Source organism: Triturus cristatus, chromosome 6 (genome assembly GCF_964204655.1).
Source record: "Triturus cristatus chromosome 6, aTriCri1.1, whole genome shotgun sequence".
Taxonomy (NCBI): Eukaryota; Metazoa; Chordata; class Amphibia; order Caudata; family Salamandridae; genus Triturus; species Triturus cristatus.
In genome coordinates, this window is record NC_140589.1 from 717,066,137 (window position 1) to 717,088,613 (window position 22,477).

A 22,477-nucleotide genomic window follows, 5' to 3' on the forward strand; every position below is an offset into this window, starting at 1 on the left:
CACCACTACGGGCCATCAGCAGCCATGGGAGACTTGGTGGGCATGCCAGTATTTCTTTCTGTGTAATGAACTCTGGGTCTCCAGACGGCTCCCGAGTCATCTATTTAGTGCCAAACTGCAAGAGTTCTCTACAGTCAGCGGCGCCTGGCAGAGTCCCTGCTGGCCCAGCGTACCCTTATGGCATTGTTCGCTAGGAGGAGGGCCACGGGTGGAAAGTCACCAGGCTGTTGATACCCAGACCCCACCAGGTGTCAGTCATTTACAGGGACATAGATATGAATCCCTGCTTTGGGTCTCTGTCTAGTCTTTTTATTTTTTATATTTTTGTTTTTATTGCTTTATTAAGGGAATAGTACAAACATACATTGATCACGTCATCTTGTCTGGTAAAGTGTCCATGGTGCTACTCTAGCCGCATAGTTGCCAGATATTACATCATTATTGATCTCGTCTATAAATAGTACTTTGTAGCACTCCAGCAAATTGTTGGGGAGAAATCGGCAAACCTCATACAAAACCACAATACAAAAAGGGGGTGGGAGGGTAGATATAAATGCTTTGAGTAAATTTGTTTAGGTGGTAACGCAGTTATGTAATACATAGGAGCTGAGTCTGAGTGTATCCGATCCTGTATGAGGGAGCCCTTATGCGAATGTGCTGCAAGACGTAGGGGGGTTAGCACCCAGGGTGAATGGGGAGTTGTTCGGAAACTGGTGAGGCAGTGCCATGGTCTTGAGTGGGGAGAGGAGAAGGCGTCTGAGAGCTGGGCTGCAGAGCGAGTAGGTAGGAGCGGTATCCATGCCAAATATTCTTGCGATGGGAAGTGGGGGGCTGCAGTGTTTGCATGTCACAGTAGGCCATGCTCCAGAGCCATGCCTCCTTTGGTGGCAAAGCCAATCTCTCCAATGTACTGCAATTTCCTTCTTGGCTAATAATAGGTCGATAGCTGCGAATTTGCGGTAGCAGATAGGGATGTCTGAGACAATACTCAACAGGGCCAGCTTGGGAGACGGTGCGAGCGTTTTGGAGATCATGATTGCTAGTATTTGAAATACCGATGCTTAATAGGAGGAGATCATGGACAGGTCCATGTCATGTGAACAAAATCGGCTCCAGGCACGTCGCATTTAGGGCACTGCAAGGATTTGGAAGGGTCATACCTAGCCAGTTCCACTGGGGTGACCTAGGATCTGTGGACAAATTGAAATTGTAGAAGTTTGTGGCAGTGGTTAGGCAATACAAGTTTAATTTGTGCACAGCGGTGAGCCCAGTTTTTGTCTGAGAGTGGATGTCCCAGGTCTTCCTCCCAGCGGCGGCCTGTTCCCTTATCATACACCTGTTTCAAAGCCATACACAAGCGGTAGAGTTTAGTGATCAGGTGCGAGCCGTCGTAGTCTGTTATGAGAAGTGTGAGAGGCGGAAATTCCACAGGGGATACATGATAAGACTGCATTACTGTACGTAAGGTGCTGTTCATTCTAGTGAGAATGATTCTGTCCATGTAAGATAGTTCTGTGTTCTGGGATATGTCAAGCTGTGTCCAGATATGTTCGTTTGGGAAATGGTCCCCAAAGGTGTTAACGGCAATTTCCGCAGGGTGCGTAGCATCAATCTCTCAGAGGTTAGGAGAATACACCGCTTGTGGGGTAGAGATAATTTAGGGGGGTACAAGGAGTCACAGCCCAGCAGTCTGCTGAGTTTTTGCCAGGCTCAGCAGGTAGTGGAAAGCATTTGAGCATCAGTGGGTCCAGTCGAATGCCTTGTGGCAGTATAGCCTTGACCGGTATGGGGTCTGCTAAATCCTGCTCAGGTTAATTGTAGGGTACACAGGCATCTGGATGGAACCAATTATACGCAAACTGAGCCTGTGCCACTAGCTAGTACAAGCGGATGTTTTGAACCACAAATTTGCCACATCGAAGGGGGCATTCACTGGGCAGGGGCATTGTTAAAGCAGTCATCGGAAAAAGCTCTGATTTATCCCAGTTTATACATGGGTCCGACATGTCTCCAAAATGGCCGATCCTAGGTTTTCGGTGTTTCTTATATCCTTTTGTAAACATACCCATCCCATTGACTAAGGCGTTCTTCTCACAGCTCCGCGGCCTGTTAACCCGTTCGACGCTTGTGACGGAGCGGTTCCGTCACGTGCGTCGGTTGCGCTGTGCGCATGACGGAACCGCTCCGTCATGGCCCCGCCCGCGCACGGAATCTTCAGCGCGGCGCGGAAATCCGCGCCGCGCTGAAGGGGTTAATCTGTTTGGTGTGGGCTGGCCGAAGGCCACGTATAGCATGGGAGACACTCACGCTCCCCTACGAATGTGGCGTATGTGCGGTTCCCGACTTTCACTTGTACTGTTTGATCAGGGGGCCCATGGCAATAATGAATGGTAATGGTGATAGTGGGCAGCCCTGCCGGGTGTCCCTGGTTATGGGGAAGGGATCCGGAAGAAAGGTATGCCAAGCTTGCGAAGTGTTGCTTTAAGGAAAGGCCATTCAAGCAAGTCGAATGCCTTCTCTGCATCCAGAAGCGCCACCGCTGCTGGTGTCTCAGGCGACACTCTGTTTAATAGCGAGAAGATGGTCCTTAGGTTGGGTGCGGTTGACCTGTGTCAGGTGAAACCCAACTGGAACAGTTATAGAATTTGATCTAAAAGTAGTGACTGCTTATTTGCCATTACGTTGGCCAGTATGAAGCGCATCTGGTTGGATCCTTTCCACCCCCGCCTCGTCTTAATGAACTGGAAGCTCACCCTCCCGGGAACTGAGCCACGCTTGGATTGTGCATTGGCCGTGGACCTTTAGTAGATCCTATTATGTCTGCAATTGGCTCGGGGAAACAAGGAAATAACGGCGGTGGGCCACCGGCTGCAGATCCTAGACATGAAGACTACTGATCTTACGGCAGAGATTGTCTATCCATGCAGAGATCACCGGCTTCCATGACAAAGTAGAGGGTTTTGGCCATCGCGTGAACTCTCTTGAAGCGAGAAGTGCGGGTAGGTCCTCAGATTCGTTGTGGGACAAAACGCAAGCCATGAAACCACGTCACTCTTTGACCGTCTGGACACTTGGACTTCGCTGGACTTTGCCTGGAACCGAGACTGCATCAAGGAAGACTCCTGCTGCTCCTGGTCTCGCTGTTCTGCAAGTCTTCTTCATTGTCTGTGTCTGTGCTTCTTCCAGGATCTTCAACAGACCTGTGGGCATAAGGGACACCCGAAGTAATCTCCCTTGGAGTGAAGGATTAACTCCCTGCACTTGCAGGCACAGCAACAAAGCTGACCGGTCTGCTGCTGCTGACATCCCAGGGACTTCGAAAGGCTCAGCAACACAGTTGGAGGTTCTGCAACTCCCTTGAGGCCTTACCTGTCCTCTCTTCAATCTTGAGGCAACTTGTCGGAACCCCTGGGACCGAACCCCTGTGCACCACGTTGACTTGCCGTTTCCAAGGCTTGTTGGCTCTGCACTCCAGAGATCTTCTGGCTACAAGAAGCTCCAGCATTTCCTCCTGCCAAGATTTACATCCTCACCGTATCCTCTGCACCGTGGGCCATCATCTTTGGTGAGCTGCTAGAGGTCCTCTTCCGACTTCTGTGCGTGTGACTTCTGGGTCCTCTCAAGGGTCTTTATTCTTTTGCTTCAGAGGGCTCCCCTGCTTGCTCGGGCGTGCTCTGACTCTCCTGCACTTGGTGAGTCTCTTGGACCTTGCAGGTCTCAACGTTGCTCCTTCATCGTTTTCCACGTCTGTTGCTGCTGCCAAGGTATATTGGTGCTCCCACTGGACACCGACCCCCCTGGTTCTTAACTTCTGACGTAGGACAGCATGTGAATGGCTCCTGGTCTTCCTCAGCATACCCTGCTCCTCACAGCTGCAGCGACAAGGTCACAGTCATCACTCCTGCATCTGCTGTCATAGGTGGGAATTGCTCTTCTGTGTCTCCTGGTCACCTCTGAGTGGCATACACTGTCTCTTCTGCTTGCAGGTTCTTCTCTTCAAGAATCCTCCCTTGGATTCCACTGGACTCTTGCACAGTCTTTGCCAGCAGCATCTTTACTGAAGTCCTCCATTGTAGTTTTACGCCGGTTTCTGATGTCACTTCACACCTATGCACCCGACTTCCCTGGTGTATTTATCCTGGTTCCTGGGGTATGAACAGGTGGGATGACTCCCCAGCCTTCCATATTCCTCTGGGTTTCTTCATGGTCTTTCTTCAAAACCGCAGCTGCGTCTTTCCCGTTGACTTCTATTGAGGACGCAACTGTGTTTCCACTCTGCACACAGTCTCAGTGGGGTTCCTGGGTACTTACCTTGGGTGGTTCCTTGGGTCCCCAGATATTCTAAGTCTCCTGGTCTAAGTCCCAACTTCGGTCGCAGTTCTCATTCCCCTTTCTTAGTATATGATTTGGTCTCCCCGTGGAGACCACTGTGTATTGTGCTTACTTACCTCTTTGCAATTGAAGTATTGTGTGTATTTGGGTTGATCTCTCCGGGTAGGAGATATACCAATGTGTAAGTGAGTGTTGTGTAATAAATAAACATTTTTATAACTACACTGTGACTTTCTTTTACGTTTAACCTACACTACATGATCAAATCTGGTAAAGCAAGCTGCTTAACACTCCTTCTGTACTAAGTCTGAAGGCTGCTCTCCACAGTTACCTCTTAGAGAACTTTCTACGGTCGTCTAAGACCTCTAAAACCACCATAAGGATTGTATGGATTAGTGCAAGGTGCTTCACTTAAATAAGTGTGTAGCATATACTAAGCCAGCCTTCTACAAGGACCGTATCATGCTAGATCATTTTGTAAATCATAATGTGTTATGCCCTTGCAAAAATCAATTCCCAACCCCCAGGGGAATCCACTATCATTATACCAGTGTGAAGTATTCAATCTGAGCACTCACTATGGTTGCACCTCTGGATCAAATTTGCAGTGTGGTGACATGGGCATCTGTTCATACTTTCGCCAACTAGTATTACTTGGGCTCCGAAGTGAGGCGAGATGGCCATTTCACACGGGCTGTGCTTCAAGATTTCCTTGTTTGACCACTTCTTCAAACCCGCTGCCTAGTAGGGGATATTGTTTGTGTGACACAGAGAAAATGGACGTGGAACTGCAATTGGTGTGGTTCTCGATCGTGGGAATGCAGCTGCCGGTTTATCCCTTTGCTCCAGAAGTGTTAAGTTACTCCACATGCAAAAGTGAGACTTGTGGTTGATTTCTGGTCCCCTTGCAGTTCCTAATGAATGTAGTGCAGAATGTAGCTCTCAGATGTGGTAAAGTGCTACTGAATTACAATATGAAAATGTGTGGAAACCTTCACTGATCAGAATCTTTTTTTGTTGATCATATTGAGCGATCTAATGTGTTTTAATGTGTTGCTTCATTTATAGTGAATTTTTATAGTTACATATAGTTTGCTGATTGATAATCCATTGAAGTATAATGAAATATATTTGTTTTTGTTTGTTAGGATGTGTTTGAAAAAGAACAATCCACATGTGCAGCAGAAGATCAAACTCCAGAGGAGGCAGTGAGTGCAAATGCAGTTGATTCTCTCTGTTCTAATGACTTTGAAACTTTTTTTTCTGGTGAGAAATACCAATCCCAGGTCATTTTGTCAGCTCTATAGGCCTGTCCATCAGTTTCTTTTGTATCTTTGTTCAGTTATCCACAGTTTTCCCTTCCCTAATGACATTTGTGAATGTGTCTTGACTCTTAGAGACTTTCAACATGCCTAGGTCTCGCCACCTCTATGCATTCGGGTGGAACAAAAATAGAAACATTTAGAGTCTGACATCTGTGTTTTCTTGGAGGCACCGCTGCGACAGTATCTTTGTGGTTTGAGCTTTTACTAAGCATTATATTGGAGAGTATCCTCAGCTCTCCCCCAAAGAGAGCATTAAGATTGAATAATTGTTGAGAAAAGTTTCTCTTTATTGACCTCTTCCATGAAAACTGGTTACTCTTCTCTTTTGGGGTTATACAACACCGACATTTGGGATTTGTTGAAATAGTTTGATGAACTGTTTCCCAGGCAGAACCAAGATTGTAATAGGAGTGATAGTCTCTGACTCTCTTCGCCCAAAACAAAGTCCTGGAAGTTCCCTCTACAGGGTCTTTTGGCACTCATTCAGGTATTAGGATATAAAGAGAAAAGTGGAGATTCTGAAGGCAGTTCATTTTGAGAGGTGCAAAGGGTTCCCAAAAGATGATCTCGAAGGTTATGGTAGAGGCCAGCAATGTTCCCTCATTTTATATTGGAAGAGACAACCACATACCCCGTAACAACAATAGAGGCCCCCTTTTCAGTAGGAAAACACATCCAGATGCCAAGGATTTCTAGCAGCATGCTGCAGTCGCATGAAATGCTCCAGCACGAAAACAGTTACTACTTTCTTAACCACCTCATAGCATCCCAGAAGGAGTGAGTAATACCAACCATTTCCTTCATGGCATAAAATAACATTTCACAAATGAGTTGTTCATGTTATGCGGAATGAATGGAAAATCTCACTTTTCTGCTCTCTTCCCATAATGCCAGCACATTTGGTCAGCCAGATTATCGTGAATCTTCTGGTGGAGAAAGTGAGCAATTTTGTTGAAAACTGCAATAAAGCATTGGAGGGACAAGGACATCTACTCCTGCTACTCAGCCAAAAGTTGCTTAGTACTAGCTTAACTATATCAACCAATTTTGGAATTCAGATTAGGGAGCACATGTGTCAAAGTAGAAATTCTGAATGTTTGCACTGCAGCAGATTTTTCCTACTCTGTCAGGAAAACTACATGTGCTCAATACACTTACATTAAGCTTACTTTTCATGTCCCCATCTGTAAAAAACCCAGAAGATTTATATGGTTCAAAATTCGAAAAACAGTACTAATATAAAGTCCTTTCTTTTGGCTTGAAACCCAGCCCCCACACCCCTTTCAAGTTCTCCAAATGCATGTCTTTGGAAGCAACATCGCTTTGGCAGCGAGGAGCCTTCACCTGTACTTAACTCAATGATTGATTACTCATGTCTAGCACTGTTCACAAAGTACTGCTGGATTTGCAGACAATCATAAAGCTTGTTCAAGGCTTCAGATTGCAGATTAATATGAAGAAATCACTCCTCCAACCTATCAAATCATTCAATATGTAATGGCAACACTAGACCCAAGAATCGAAAAAGCGTTTATCTGGCATCTATCTGTTCAGACATGGAGGACAATGGCTGATGAGTCCGAAAAGTCTCCTCTCGTCTAGATGGCAATATCTCAAGCTTTTTCAAATTCTTTTGGAATGTGTCATATTTCTGAGCGTTCCATTCCAACAGATGCATAAATGGAGCAGTGAGGAGCCACGTAGATGACCTCTCATCTTGATGAAGGGGGCGCTTTCAAATCACTTTAACATGCTCAAACTGAAGGCAGCGCTCTCATCCCTAAAATCCTTCCCAATCTCTTCTAATCCATCCTTTTTAGGTCTCGCCTTGCTATCGCGTAAGCGATCGCAAAGCGAGACTATTGTAAAAGGGCTTTTCAAAGTGCTCCCAAAAAGCGGATTGCATTGCTAGCACGCGCACAATCACGCGCATGGTGCCGCCATGCACTCCGCTTTTTGGGAGCACTTCAAAGGGTCCGCTCCCCCGCCTGGAATGCGCTCCCCCGCCCCCAAGCGCGCGCGCGCCACGCTCCGCCGGGCTTGTCTTGTTATTTCAAGTCATTACGACTTCCCGGAAAAACATCGTGCATTGTGAAGTCTGAACTATTTTACTTATTAAAAGTACACACAATCACCCTGCTGTCATTCGTGTCTCATCTGTACGTGTTGTGTACTCAAGGCATTGCTTTTTTACGCTTCTCGGAACTGGCAAGGCCAGCAGATGTGATTAACTTAATTTGTAAAAATGAATTGAGTCGGAAGGATGTACACTTGCACAGGATAACAATTTGGTAGGTTATGTTCATGTAAGTTTGGCCCTCGGTGCTTCGGAAGCTGTGCAGTTTGCGGCTGTACTCGTCGAGCAATTTTCAGCTGGGTGAGCGCCTTGGCCGCGTCCCCAGCCTAGCATGAGTGGCCACCTTTAAGGTGGTACGCACGATGGGCGCGGGCCGCCCTCGTGCCCCACTCCCCCACACACACCCCGGGTAATTGAACGTCACGCCACGCACAGATCACTGCTGTTAATCTCGTGTAAAGTAGAATCCTCAACATACTCGTGTTTTATGGACTGTCTGTGAACTGCTTCCTGGCGTATTTCTGGAAGCAGTCCACAATTTCTTAAAACGTTAACAGTTGTCATTGCAAGTTGTGCGTCTTTGTAAAATCCTAAATCATCTCGTTGTTTGGTATAGCTGATTCGGTCAAAATGTGCATTCATCTGCGATTCGTTGTGACTCAAGCTTGGAGCATATCTGCTTTTTGATAGTTTTTTCGTTCTCGAGTATATATGTGTGCCTGTGTTTTTTAATTTTTTTTTTCCTCTTAATGTACTGTCTAAATCCTTTATTTATTACCATTCCCGAAATGGGTTGGTAGTTAATGTCGGCGCAAGTAGTCAGGCTGTGCAGCCCGTATTTAAAGAGATCCTTGCTGGAAATACTTAAAGAATTATTGGCATTTATAATGAGTTGGAAAACAGTGTCCGCTTTAGTTAGCGCCCATAGCCTGGGTATTTAGGCAGCAAATATATATAGCAACGTGCAATATACATCACACGTCCACCGTACTTCACATTGGGATATCAATTGCTGTAAATGTGGGTACCCTTTGCAATATTCGGACCGCGTAGGAGCCTAGAAGCGTGTTACATCTAGTCAGTGCGTATCCGTACCTGAAGAGGTGTGAACGTCATTAAAGAAGAATGGTCGAGGGGAAGCGTACAATGTAATTCCCAATCATTCACATGTTTGGCCAGAAGGGCCAACAGAATCCATTCTACCCATAGCCCCCGTTTCTCATTTGTTTGCGCTTTGAAATCGCGTTTTACATTAGAGGGATTGATGTGTTTTGATGACACAGATATGTGGCTGACCCTCCGGTCAGACTCTGCAACATGTGGTGTAATGTTCCCAGGCGTCTTTACAAGAAACTCCAGAGCGGGGCCCCACCGCAGTAGCAGACGTTCACGTGCACACCAAAAGCATGGACCCCGTCCCCATCGCGTTGTTGACATTTCTCTATTTGGCTTTGATCATTTGAACCCTATCCGTGAAAGTGCACACCATTTGCCACCCCCTCCCTTATCCCACTTCCTGCTTGTTATCACATCCTTGTTAACTCGGGATATGGATGGGGCTCAGCCTCGCAGGGCAGGCCGGGCTCCATCCGTCAGACTGACCACATAAGCCCGTGTATTGCAGTTGACAGCCTCGCGCAGATTTCCGAGCCATGAGTCACAGCCATTAACGTTACAAGAACCCTCGACCCCCCCCCCCCTTCCCTAGCATTGCTTTCCTGCAGTTTAAACATCGTTAAAAGGTGAAAAATAACAGTATTGAAATAAATTGTATTTTCCAATCAATGTGTTCCTTAACCAAACTCAGACATGACTCAAAACTCTCTGAAAATTAATCCTATCTTCTCCACCCCCCCCCCCCAAACTAGTTTACCTATAGCTCCTCCCCCGCCTTTTCTCCGCATCTTGCCGCTGACCTCTGGCTCTAGTTTCTGTGAATTCTTTCTGCTTTTTTTTTATGTCACCTTTTATTTTCCTCCTCCTGTTCAACTGGCTCGTCCGCTCTTCAAGTCTCAATTTTCCTAGTGTTCTACTAACTCCATGCTCTCTCCACCTCTCCGTTTCTCCACCTCACACCACCCTTTCTCCCTCCATCTCTACTGCACACCTCCCTCCGAATTAAGAACCACGAGTGTAATAGGAGCCGCGAACTGTAGTGAGCTTTGCGAGAGCCTCAAACACCTCAAGGGAATATGGGGAGCGCGCCCCTCCTCCAGACGATTTATGTTTAAAAACCAGGCTAAATGCTGCACCCCGCAGCCATTTTTCCCAATCATATTGGCTTCTAATGTATACTTAGAAATAGAATCTCTTCCAAAGTGGAACTAGCTCTGTGCTTTTAGGATCTGAAACACAGCCGGATTTCATGACCAACACCAAATGCGCTGGTCAGAAGATGGCGTGTCCACTTGAACGACTGAGCAGACAAATATCTGCGGCCACATGGGAAATACTGGCTATATCATAAAATGGTACCCATCCGAAAAAAAACTCAGGTGTTTCACTGCCTTTCACTGCCAGCAGCAATCAAATATCCTGTGCGAGGAATTGAAATAACATTAGCATTTCTTCCATTAGATGCCTTTATGTTGCCATTAAAAACCTCCCCTCAGATTTCCAGGGGCGCTGCCAAAAAACAGTGTGCTGCTGCGTGTGCCAGCCCGCCGGGGACATTCTGTAAATAGACTGGGGTCTTACGAATTTTGTCAATAGATTTCAGGTGAGGCATCACGTGCCTCTCTCATAGCGTCTTACTCTTACATGTAAATAATAGTTTTCAGGTAAGGAATCATGCGACTCTCTCACTGCTTCGAAGCACTTTTCGTTGTAGTAGTAGTGCTCTGCTCTGTGTTTTTAGGTCTGGTCTAGAAAAAGCCTTAGCTCTCTCGCCAGTCTAATTTTTCCAAAAATGTAAAGAAAAAATACAAACATTTTACATGAATAGAGGGACTTTGTCAGCTCTCATTATCGATGGATCTATTCAAGTGTCGTGCACGATTTACTTCCGCCCCCCTTGGACTGCAGCAAGGGATGCGGAGTCCCCCCAGTTAAGCCACTGGTTTTATAGACCGTGAGTATTGGCATGTTAGTCCTTGTCATATAAAGGCTACCACTTTCATGCCAGGATTAGCAGGCCGATTTCAGCATTCGTTTCATGTTGTCGTAATTTATTTTTGCAACAGGTTTATTTTTATTTTTTCCAAGCATATGTATGCCACCTTTAGACGGCGACATTTGTTTTCTTTTTTTATTCCTTTTTCATTTGGACGGCATATGTTTGCAAACAAAAAATAGCAAGATTGGCTTTGTTAGTGCTTGTTTTATTAACCTGTTTATGCTTTGAAACAACGAGCTAAACTAGACTGGATCAAGTAATATTGTTAACAGTATTATCAAAATATTTTAAAAAATGTTACATGGTGTAAATCTGAAGAATTAGGATTTATGAGAATATCCAATTTAGTTACACCTATAGAGACAATGCATATATGAATACAACATCAAACAATGATTGCCCAGAGAAAATAATGTAGCACAACAAAACAATACATGGGCCAAAACTTCATTCACTTTTTTATGACACAGCCTACGCTTCCCCTCGTTTCATCTCCTGGATTTTGCTCAGTGTGTCACTGATTTTGTTCTAATATTCTAGAGTGAAGATTGAAAATAAAAGGTCAGCATCCACTCATGCCAATGTGTAGCTCACATATCCCTAGGGGACTGCTCACTGTGCGAGGTGCTCACATGGGCCAGAACTCTGCATGGATACAGCAGGTTGATGTTGTAATACACCAATTGTGCTGCTTCATGTTACAGAGCACTGCTCGAACATTCTATTGGTGCTGCATAATGTACCTGAATACACACACACAACCCATGGGTGGTATGGGTGCCATGGCTTCTCAGTGTGCCACAGGTGTTGCTCAAATATGCCACAGTAGCTAAATGCGCAAAGCTGCTGTTCAGTATTGCAGTGGCAATTACTAAAGAACAAATGTGATGTTATAGTGCCCATAGCGATGTTAAAGATGCCAATTCTGCTTACTGAGTCCGCAGTGCTCCCCAGTGGCACTGCTCAGTTTTGTCACCGGTGCTACTTATTACTTCAGAGATGCTCAGTGCACCTTTGGTACGGATGCAAAATGCTATGCATGCTAAGATTGCAAGTGGTGCTGGTTGTATCTTATTTTGACAGTGGTTCCTGCTTAATGTACTAGTAGGACTGCTCATTGTGCCATAATACTCCTTAAACAGGTAAATGTGCCAGGATGCATTCAACTCAGATAGGCTACCATTGATCAGTGTGCCATGTTTGCTCACTGTGACAGTATGGATGCTGAAATATGCCCGTGCTGCTTAATGCGCCACGATCTGTGTAAGGGCGCTGCTCAGTTTCACTCAGGCTGCTCGCAAATTCTCAGTATGTGAGTGTGTTATTGTCTCTGCTAAGCATGTCAAAGATCCTGCTCAGGGTACCCGGTACCACTATTGCTCATAACACCAAATAGTGCTGCTGAATGTGCCAATTTGACTAGAGTGAATTTTTGTAAGAATCTGAAGATGCTCAAATTTTTCAATGTAATATGGCTGCCCACTGTACCCGCACTGCCGTAAAATGCTAAGAATGTTCAATGTGGCTGGGGTGTTGCTCAAATATATCTTGGCTGCTCAAGTGGGGTACAGCCCAACAATGTTAGTGGTACTCAGCGTACCAAAGGCCAAGGTTGAAGTCAAAATAGGTGAGGGATGCTCAATGTGCCAGGGTGGCTACTGCTCCTTATGCCATAGAAATTCACTTTGCCTGTGTCAATGCTCAAATATAACATAGCTGCTTATTGTTTCAAGTGTGCTATTGAATTTGCCAAGCTTTTGTTCATTGTACCATAAATGCTACTCAAATGTGGCGCAGCTACTCAATGTGCCTAGTTTGCTTTTAATGTGCTAGCAAAACTGTAGACTGTAGTAGATGTGATATTGTACCACATCTGCTTAATAATGCAATGGATACTCAATATACCATGGCTGCCCATGATGCCAGTGCTACATATATATACCAGGGCTGCCCAATATGTCAATGGTGCTGTTAGAAGTGTCTATATGAAGACCTGAGAAGTGCATTGGGAGGGGTCATGGCTGTGTTGCTCACCCTACGATGTATATTTCTGTGATGTTTAAGTTTTAAATTATAACAGTAGAGGAGGTACTTGTTGAGACTGATTTCAGAGCCTTCTTCAAAATTACTTACATTTTTCATACTGTGCCAAAGTATTGTTTAGTACTTGCTCTCGGGCCGCCATTCCCAAGTTATTGTTATCAGGACTTGTCCAGTCAAAAACGATATTGGATTTGTAGGTGTTGGTTGATACTGTTTTTGATATAATTTGAAATTAATATGAGTGCATGAGATATTGTTGCAGCTCTCAAGGCCCTATTCACAAACTGCATTTTGTAGTACGTAAAGCAGTAGTACAGTAGTACTGGTTTCTTGCTACAAAATAAAGTTGACAAGCCTACAAGTGTAAAGCTTCTCCTCTCCTATCTTTTCTTTGGGGAAAACCTCACACATGAAACTTTTCTTCTTAGTAACAAATGAGGGAGGGAGATGCTGGAGTGGCTTGAAAAAGGGCATAATTACTACTAAATGAGAGGGGTTTAGTGAGGAGTAAGGTGAGGTTTAGAGAGGGCTAAGGAGGGGTTAAAGGAAGGATCGATGCCTACCCACCAAAGAGTAAACCCACTGCTAGTCACAGCATTTACTTCCAAAGTTGCTATAGCCAACAAGCATTTGCAATGCAATAGGTCTTGCATTACTGAAAATTTAGGCTATTGGCGTTGCATTATTATTTGCAACACCAATAGCTCAAACTTTCAATAATGCGAGACCTATTGCATTTCAAATGCTTGTTAAGATTGGCAACACCACAGCAATGCATTTTCTCAAATTGTGGTGAGAACCTGATGCATATACCTTTTAAGGAAAGCTGAAACAATTTCCCATTGGTCTCTAGATAGGACTGCAGTTTATTTCCTAGCTCTACAGCACTTTCAGGACTGTGAGCAGGCACCTACAGAAAGAGCATGAGTTGGTGCGAAACATGAATGTTCTTTCAGGCATTTTCAAAGCCCGTGAAATTGCAGTCCTCAATTTGTGTGCCACAGAAACAAATGCCAAGTTGTGAAACTATGAATTTAAGTTCCATCAAACTAATTTGAGGAGAAATGTTCTTTCGATAGGCAGGTCAAAGACACTTACTCTTTTCCAGTAAAATTTATCAAAAAAGCTCATCTTCAAAGATTCTCATATCTTCAGACTAATCAAGACTATTATGGTGAACTAGACCTGTTTATGTAACACTTCAACCACACAGGAGGTTTCATGTGAACCAATTGTTCTTCCTGGGATATCAGGCAAGAATGTGCTTTCCAGCATGCCAACTCCTAATTTAGGAGTCCAACTCCTGGCTACAAGGATTGGGGCAGATTCAGTGGAAAGTGGAAGCAAATCCGCCCTTTTCGGGCTGTCATTTTCTGCAAACTTAAAAAATCAATATAAAGGAGTAGGGAGTATCCCTCAGCTGAGCAGTGTGTGGTTGCTTGTGTGAGATTAACTGGCCTGCACAAAAGTCAGGCATTCTGAGTGGGTGTGACACATTGCTCATTTCTGATTAGCTATCTTTCTCCAGTATGGGTCTTTTGTAGATTCACATTCTTGAATAAATCCCCATTGTCCAGATGGGAGCCTCTGGTAACATATCAAAGATGTGCAGAAAGGAAATGGTCATAAACAATAAAGTAAGCAGCACTTGATTTAGTAGCCCACCCACCTAATTAAAAATTACCAAAACGTCTGCCAAAGAGGTGGAAGTGGTCTGAATTCTATCCTCCCTGAGCATCGACCATAGACCAGATTTCTTAGTGAACGTGATGCGTGCAGGGCTCTTTTTTTGATTGAGATTGTGTTCATCCTTCTGGCTCAACCTCATTTCTCAGCAATTTTTTATTGAGATTTTTTTTTTTTTTTTTTTAGCTTAGGCAAGGAGGTATGTTTATTTTACGTAAGTACCATCATCCTAGACATTCCAAAGAGAGCTTTTTTATGGATCATGGGTGCGTGTGTCAAAAAGTGCCTTCAAACAGATGACCCTCGTGACTGGGGTATATATTTCCTGCATTCACAGCACAAGCCAGAAGAATACAATCACCGTAGGACATTTTTACACCAATACCCTTTAGGACAAAGAAAGTTTGGTCAACAACATCCTGAAGTAAGGAAATACCATTTCCTCAGATAAGAAATCCTGTCAGGGTGCTCCTGTCCAACTCAAAAAAGGTTAAAGAAAAGAGACAGTCAAACTTGTAAATAATTGTATGCTCACTTCATCATCTGCATCCATACAAGCAGTCAAGGAATTCTTACGTAAGCTTTTACTCAGAAGCTCTCCCGCCTAAAGTGCCATCGGCAAAAATATTAGTCCGGCTTTTGATAAGACCTAAACCAGATCAGGTTTTCTCCTCTACAATGTTGATTTACACTACACTACATCAACAAAGCCTCTGTTGATGAGAACCACATGGTTAACCACTCTTATTAAGAAGATCCCAATACCAATTGTACTATAGACGACCTTGGTTGTAACAAAACATTGCTCTCTGTATGTCTTTAGAGAAACTTCCAGGAGAACATCTATGGCTGTACAATAGTTAATCACACCTGGTTGGAGGTGAAGAAACTACTGCAAACGATGGTCTCTTTTCTTATTAAGGCACCTCAGCTGGAGATTAAATACAGCTCTCATGCTAACGCTTATGTTCCTTTAACTGTCCATCATCAAGTAGACTATGTAATGATTGAAGTGCCACAGACACCATCCTAAAACCAGACTACACGATGCACTGCCCCACCAGATAGATAATGGTGTTGCATGGGTGATTTTAGCAAGTGAATGGCAGCCTTATCTGTTGCTCCGTGAAGTGCATCCCATGGTATTATTGTTAATAGCTGATTAACAGATGGAGAGGGAACGAGTCTAACAAACCATATATCTGCCGTTCACAAAAACAATTTCTCTAATTATGTATTTAGACTTCCAGTCTACACACACTACACTACCCAACATATCGCTGTCAACCACATAAAATATATATATTTGTTAGTCCTTCTTTATTGTACAAAATAGTTTCTAAAATATTCATATGAAATTACATAAACATACTCCATGGTGCACATGAATTCCAGTTGGATGCAGCATAGCTTTCCTTATTCCACAAACACAGTCTTTTACTCAACAATTATTCGTTTATACTAAAGACTACAATATTGCAAAATAAAAAACTTTTGACCCAGCGATTCAGTGGTTTCTTGGATCTACCCCACCTTCTTTAGGTCCAATCAATCAACATTAAACACCTAAATTTGATTCTCGTGTTTTAAATCTCTTGCGCTCATATTTGAGGGCAAACCACCTGTTCTTAGCATTCTGCTGGTACAAATTCACAAGCTCAATGGATCCTCGTGGGGATATAAATTAGTATAGGCAAATCTGCTCTTGATCTACCAGTTGTTTCAGTCCTTGCCTTCAATTTATCCTCCTATCGCCAAACTTTATTTTATGTTGCGGCTTCGTTCATCTGAAAAGTCGCGACACAAAAATAGAGCATGGTCCCCAGTTTTGGAGGAGTGCTAATGTAGATCGACCAGAGCTCATCGAGAAAACCTAGAGAACAGGTCCACGATTTGGACTAAAAACATGGCTTCTTTGTAATGTTCCGTGAAGGTGATAGATCAGAAGAACTTCTCCTTAGGTACTTTAAATTGTCCTTTCCAAATTGATCCGCACTCTGTTTAACCCATGGCAAATCTGCAACACCTTTCAAGAAAAGTAGGTTTTATTTTTTCTTTGGCTATATCCTCACCCAGCCGGGTGGGTATGCATCAGGCTGTCTGTCCAGAGGAACCTTATGTGTTCTTTCCATTGCAACACTGTTTAAGAACTTAACCTTAATTCCTTCCCAAAGTAATTTTGAAATGTCCTTATAACTCACCCAATTTCCCTCCTGGCATTTTTTCTCCAGCACAAAGATTGTAACATACTTTAAATTTGAAAATGATTTCAAAATATTAACTCAATAAGACACAATAAATTAGACCGGCCAGGCAGTTTTAACTATGGTACTGTCAGAACTGACAATAGATAGATGGATTGTTTCATGTGTAAACGCATGTTGCCAGAAGGCTAACTGACCTTTTCTGAGTAAGCATAAGGCACTTTCCACCTGGGGGAAAGCGGCTATTGCTTCCTTAAAGAGAAATGTTCTAATCCCAGATATTTTTTGTGTGGCCACCCCTTACATTTGACAAACACTGTTGTATTGACTCTGGCTCCAGAAGAGTTACATGAGGTGGATCTATCATCTTTCCATTATGTATTTTCTTAGGCAATATTTAGTTTTTCACCTATGCTTTTGGGAACCATGCTCCCTGTCTGATTCGTTATTTAGATTGTTGTTCTCTTTTACTGTTTGTGTGTCAGAGAATCTCACAACAGATGTAACAGTTGCATGCCTTTGATACTGGTCTGTCATTGATGCCTTCTCTGGATCCATAAGTGAACCCGCCCCATCCACCCTCATTTCTAAATACTTTGGTGAAATAATTTAAAGGTAGTGATGCTTACTTTGTCTTCACAACAAGCTACCTCACTGATCCTGCACAACTTTATGGGAAGTTTCTGCAGTTCCTAAAGGTGCAGTGCCCTCTGGCACTGTGGTGTGCACAGCATATTAGAGGCTACATTTTCTCTTTAGTTTTTGCTTTTAAAAAGCATTTAAAACAGTGAGATTTTCAACCAAATGTACCATAGATTTAATTTGCAGAGCTCCAAGAATATTTCCTTTTTAAAGTTGTTACCTTTGATTAAACTTGTTTTAAAAGGAAAAACATATTTAGAAGACAGGGTGCAGGTAGATAATATATGTTCGAGGCATATGAGCTGCAGATTACACACTTTTGCATAGATCGCCATCTGGTGTTGGGCCCGGATGTTTGCAGTTTGTTTTTCCTCTTGGAAAGTCTTTGGAAGTCACAAGGTCGGTGACTCCTCCCTTGGATCTAATTGCGCATGGGCTTCGGCTCCATCCTCAGATTGTTTTTTTCCGCCATCGGGCTCGGATATAATACTTCGCGCTCCGCTTCCTAACATTTCCAGTTCGACGATCGAAGCGGAATCCTCGCTCATCGCGGTATTGTTCAGATCCAGATCTCCTCAATCACCTTCTCTTCGACATCTTCGATTCCAGTCGTCGACGGCGGCCTTCGGGCCTATCCAAGCTCCGGTCCCGGCTGATGGAAAGAACTCCGTTCAAGAAGTGCCCTTGATGTGGGTCCAAATTCCCCCACACCGATCTTCATGAGGTGTGCAACCTCTGCCTCTCCCCTGAACACGAGGCTCGAGACTGTCCCGCCTGCAAGTCTTTCAGATCGAAAAAGACTATTCGAGATCGAAGGGCCAGATGAAACATGGCGCACTCCTCGACCTCCGTTCCAGTTGACATCTTCGGGGACAACGCCGAAGCTCCGGGACAGCAGCACACCGAAGAGGACCTCGTCAGTGCTTCCGAAGCAGATGACTCGGATGTGGGGGAAATCACCCCGGCGCAGAGGGTCGTGAGTACTATACCCCCTCCCACACCCGCGCCGACACCCAAAAAAGGCTTCGGTCACGCCTTCGCCTCCTGGCCTAGGCAAGACCAGAGAAACTGCTTCAAACACCCCACCTTCGGGCCCGGTGAAGAAGCCAAATAAGCCTTCCGGTGGCTCGGGCTCGAGCCAGCCTGCCAGCAGTGCCGAGAAACACACTTCGGCACCGAAAAAGAGACCGGCCTCTACCTCGACACCGAGCTCCGCACCAAAGTACTCGGTGTCGAAACCCAGTCTTTCGGTACCGACCAAACCCCATAAGGCCCTCGGCACCGACACTTCCGCGCCGAAGCCCACCTCGGCGCCGACCAAGAAATCGGAGATTCCCAAAAAGCACGGCACGGACAAGCCTAAAAAGTAATCGGCCCCGAAACCTTCGGCGCCGACGGAACAAACATTGTCACAGGAACTGTTTACACTGGATCCCTTGCAAAAGACACTTACCAAGGATCCAAAAACTGGACATTTGGCACTCTCTTCTAAAAAGAGATATTTGGACAAACCGGCTCCGCCTCCACCTCCAAAGAGGAAAGACTCTGCTACCTTCCCTTTCAGAGTGCCTTCCCCACCTCCTCCACCTCCTCCACCCTCTCCACCTCCGCCCCCTCCGCCTTCTCCACCCCCGCCTCATCGCTCACCGACCCCATCTCCAGACGATGATGATCAGGGGGACCCATATTACGATCCAGGGGATGTGCCACAAGACCCCACCCCTACAGGATCCCCAGACCCATGGGACAACTATAATAATCCAGACATTCCAGACGTCCCACAAGATGACCTTTACCCGTCCAGGCCATCTCCACCAGAAGACTCATTAGGTTTTCACCACCTACTTCAGAGGGCGGCACATTATCACGGGGTAGAGCTACACACTGACCCGGTAGAGGAGGATTTCCTCCTCGACACCTTTGATACCGCACATAGGTCTACCTCCATACTACCTATGCTCAAGGGGGTAATAAAACATGCGCCAGAGGTTTTTAAAGACCCAGTCAGGGCTAGGGTCATTAACTCACGCATAGAGAAAAAGTAAATAGCTGCCCCCACAGACCCTGCCTATATCAAAGGGCCAGCGCCACTAGATTCCCTAGTGGTTTCTACTGCACGGAAGAGGTCAAACTCCCAGGCGTCAGGCGAAGCACCACTACCTGACAAAGAGTCAAAGCTACTGGACGCGCCAGGAAAGCGCACTGCGTCACAGGCAACCAATATATGGCGTATCGCCAACACTCAAGCGCTATTGGCCAGATACGATAGAGCACATTATGATGAATTAGAAACCATCATGCACCATCTCGCAGAAAAATACAAAAATAGGGCCAATTAATTAATTCAAGAGGGTAAGACTATAACTAACACCTCTATACGCTGTGCCTTAGACGCAGCAGACACAGCCTCCAGGGCCATTAACACTAGCGTCCTCCTCCGTCGCCATGCTTGGCTGAGAGTTTCAGGCTTTAAACCTGAGGTACAGGCCTCCATCTAAAATCATCCCTTTGACCAAGAACATCTATTCGGCCCAAAGGTAGATGAGGCCCTCGAGAAAATGAAGAAGGACACGGCGAAATCTATGGGAGTACTGCAGTCACACTCTCCTAGGCGCTCCTTTCGCCGCTCTTCCTTTCGGGGTATGGCTAGAGGCTACTCCTCAGATAGCGCGTCCACTTCCTACAAATCCCCTGCTCAATCCACCTTCACAAGGGGTTATCAAAGAAGCAATAAAGGCAGAGGCAAAACAAATACCGCCCGCTCTGCCACACCGCCTACCCAATGACTCCCCCCCCCCCCCCCCCCCCCCACTCCCTCCAGACCATCCCACTCCGGTCGGGGGCAGGCTACAAAATTTCCTTCAGGTTTGGGAGACCATCACCTCAGACACATGGGTGACCCAAATTATTCGCTCAGGGTACTGCCTAGAATTGACATCTACCCCCCCAAACATTCCACCCAGGCAACGCCCAATGTCGCAAGAACATTCCACATTGCTAAAACAGGAGGTAATCTCCCTCCTACAAAAACATGCAATAGAACAAGTCCCCGCCAATCAGCAAAATTTAGGGGTCTACTCCCTATATTTTCTGATACCAAAAAGAGAAGAGACTCTACGACCTATTCTAGATCTCCGGCCTCTAAACACATACATACATTCGGACCATTTTCACATGGTAACACTTCAGCAGGTACTTCCGCTCCTCTCCCAGAATGACTTTCTCACCACACTGGACTTGAAAGACGCATACTTTCACATTCCGGTACACCATGCTCACAGGAAGTACCTCAGATTTGTAGTGGACGGGCAACACTACCAGTTCAAGGTGCTCCCATTCGGGGTCACAACAGCACCAAGGGTATTCACCAAGTGCCTAGCGGTAGTGGCGGCACACCTCAGAAGACCGCACATTCACGTCTTCCCATATTTGGACGACGGCTAATAAAAGCCACGTCCTACAACCAATGTGTACATCACACCGCCACTACAATCCAACTACTTCACCAGCTAGGCTTCACGGTGAACCACCAAAGTCCCAGCTAACACCATCCCACACAAAGCAATACCTCGGTGCCACCATAGACACCTCAAAAGCCATAGCCTACCCCAATCCTGCCAGGATTGCAAGCATTCAGGCTTTGCGTCAAAGATTCATACCTCAACACTCTCTCCCAGCAAGGGTGTTTATGCAACTGATAGGGATGATGGCCTCTTGCATTTTCATAGTGCCTCATGCAAGACTCCAGATGCGTCCACTCCAAGAGTGCTTAGCGCGCCAGTGGAACCAGGCCCAGGGGCAACTGACAGATCTGGTGTCGGTGGACGGTCGCACCCATCGCTCTCTGCAGTGGTGGAACACCACAAATCTTTCCAGAGGTCGACCGTTCCTGGACCCGGTTCCACAAATAATCCTAACAGACGCATCGCTCTCCGGCTGGGGAGCTCATCTATTATACCTCACAGTGCAGGGCACATGGACGCCGCAACAAAAGTTACTTCATATCAACCATCTGGAGTTACTGGCAATCTTTCTAGCCCTAAAATCCTTTCAGACACAGATTTTAGGCAAGGCAGTCCTTATTCGCACAGACATGACGGCCATGTACTACATTCAAAAACAAGGCGGCACACACTCTCCACAGCTCTCTCAACTAGCACAGAGCATATGGAGATGGGCAATTCCACACAAAATCTTACTCCTAGCACAACATGTCCCAGGAGTCCAAAACACCATGGCAGATCTGCTCAGCAGACAGACGCAGCAGATCCACGAGTGGGAACTTCACCCACAGGTTCTTCACTCGTTCTTTCAAATGTAGGGGCATCCACAGATAGACCTCTTCGCCACCCACGAAAACAAAAAATGCCCAAGCTTCGCCGCCAGATACCCAAACCCATTGTCCAAAGGCAATGCGATATGGATGAACTGGTCAGGCAAATTTGCGTACGCCTTTCCACCTCTCCCACTAATTCCATTAGTGGTGTGAAAGCTACAAGAGCACTCCCTCACACTGATCCTAGTAGCTCCAACGTGGGTCAGACAACCGTGGTACACCACGCTGCTGGAACTCTCGGTAGTACCACACCAAAAGCTACACCTCTCACCATGCCTCCTAACCCAGAACCATGGAGAGATCAGACACCCGGACCCAGCTCAACTCAACCTTGCGATCTGGCTCCTGAGATCCTAGAATTCGGATACCTTAACCTTCCCCCGGCTGTATGAACATCATCAGAGAAGCTAGACGCCCTACCACTAGAGCCTGCTTCGCTGCAAAGTGGAAAAGATTTGTTGTTTATTGCCATAACAACACAATTAACCCTCTAGACGTATCTATACAGCACATCATATGCTACTTGCTCCATCTACAAAGGTGTAACCTAGCATATACATCCATTCGGCTACACCTCGCAGCAATTGCCGCTTACCTACAGAACAGACAGCACCTATCACTTTTCAGAGTGCCTGCCATTAAAGCCTTCATGGAAGGCCTCAAACGAATAATTCCCCCCAGAGTACCACCCTCACCTGTGTGGATCTTAAATATAGT

The 22,477-nt window shown here is 45.5% G+C and overlaps 1 protein-coding gene across 1 annotated transcript in view; it reads left to right on the forward strand.

The window, feature by feature from the left end:
- SEC63 (SEC63 protein translocation regulator) overlaps nt 1-22,477 on the forward strand; it is a 669,334-nt gene that overhangs the window by 433,175 nt on the left and 213,682 nt on the right. Inside the window, exon 15 of the mRNA XM_085611209.1 lies at nt 5,481-5,540. Within this exon, the coding sequence (XP_085467335.1) occupies nt 5,481-5,540 (60 nt within the window). The remainder of the gene's footprint in view (nt 1-5,480; nt 5,541-22,477) is intronic.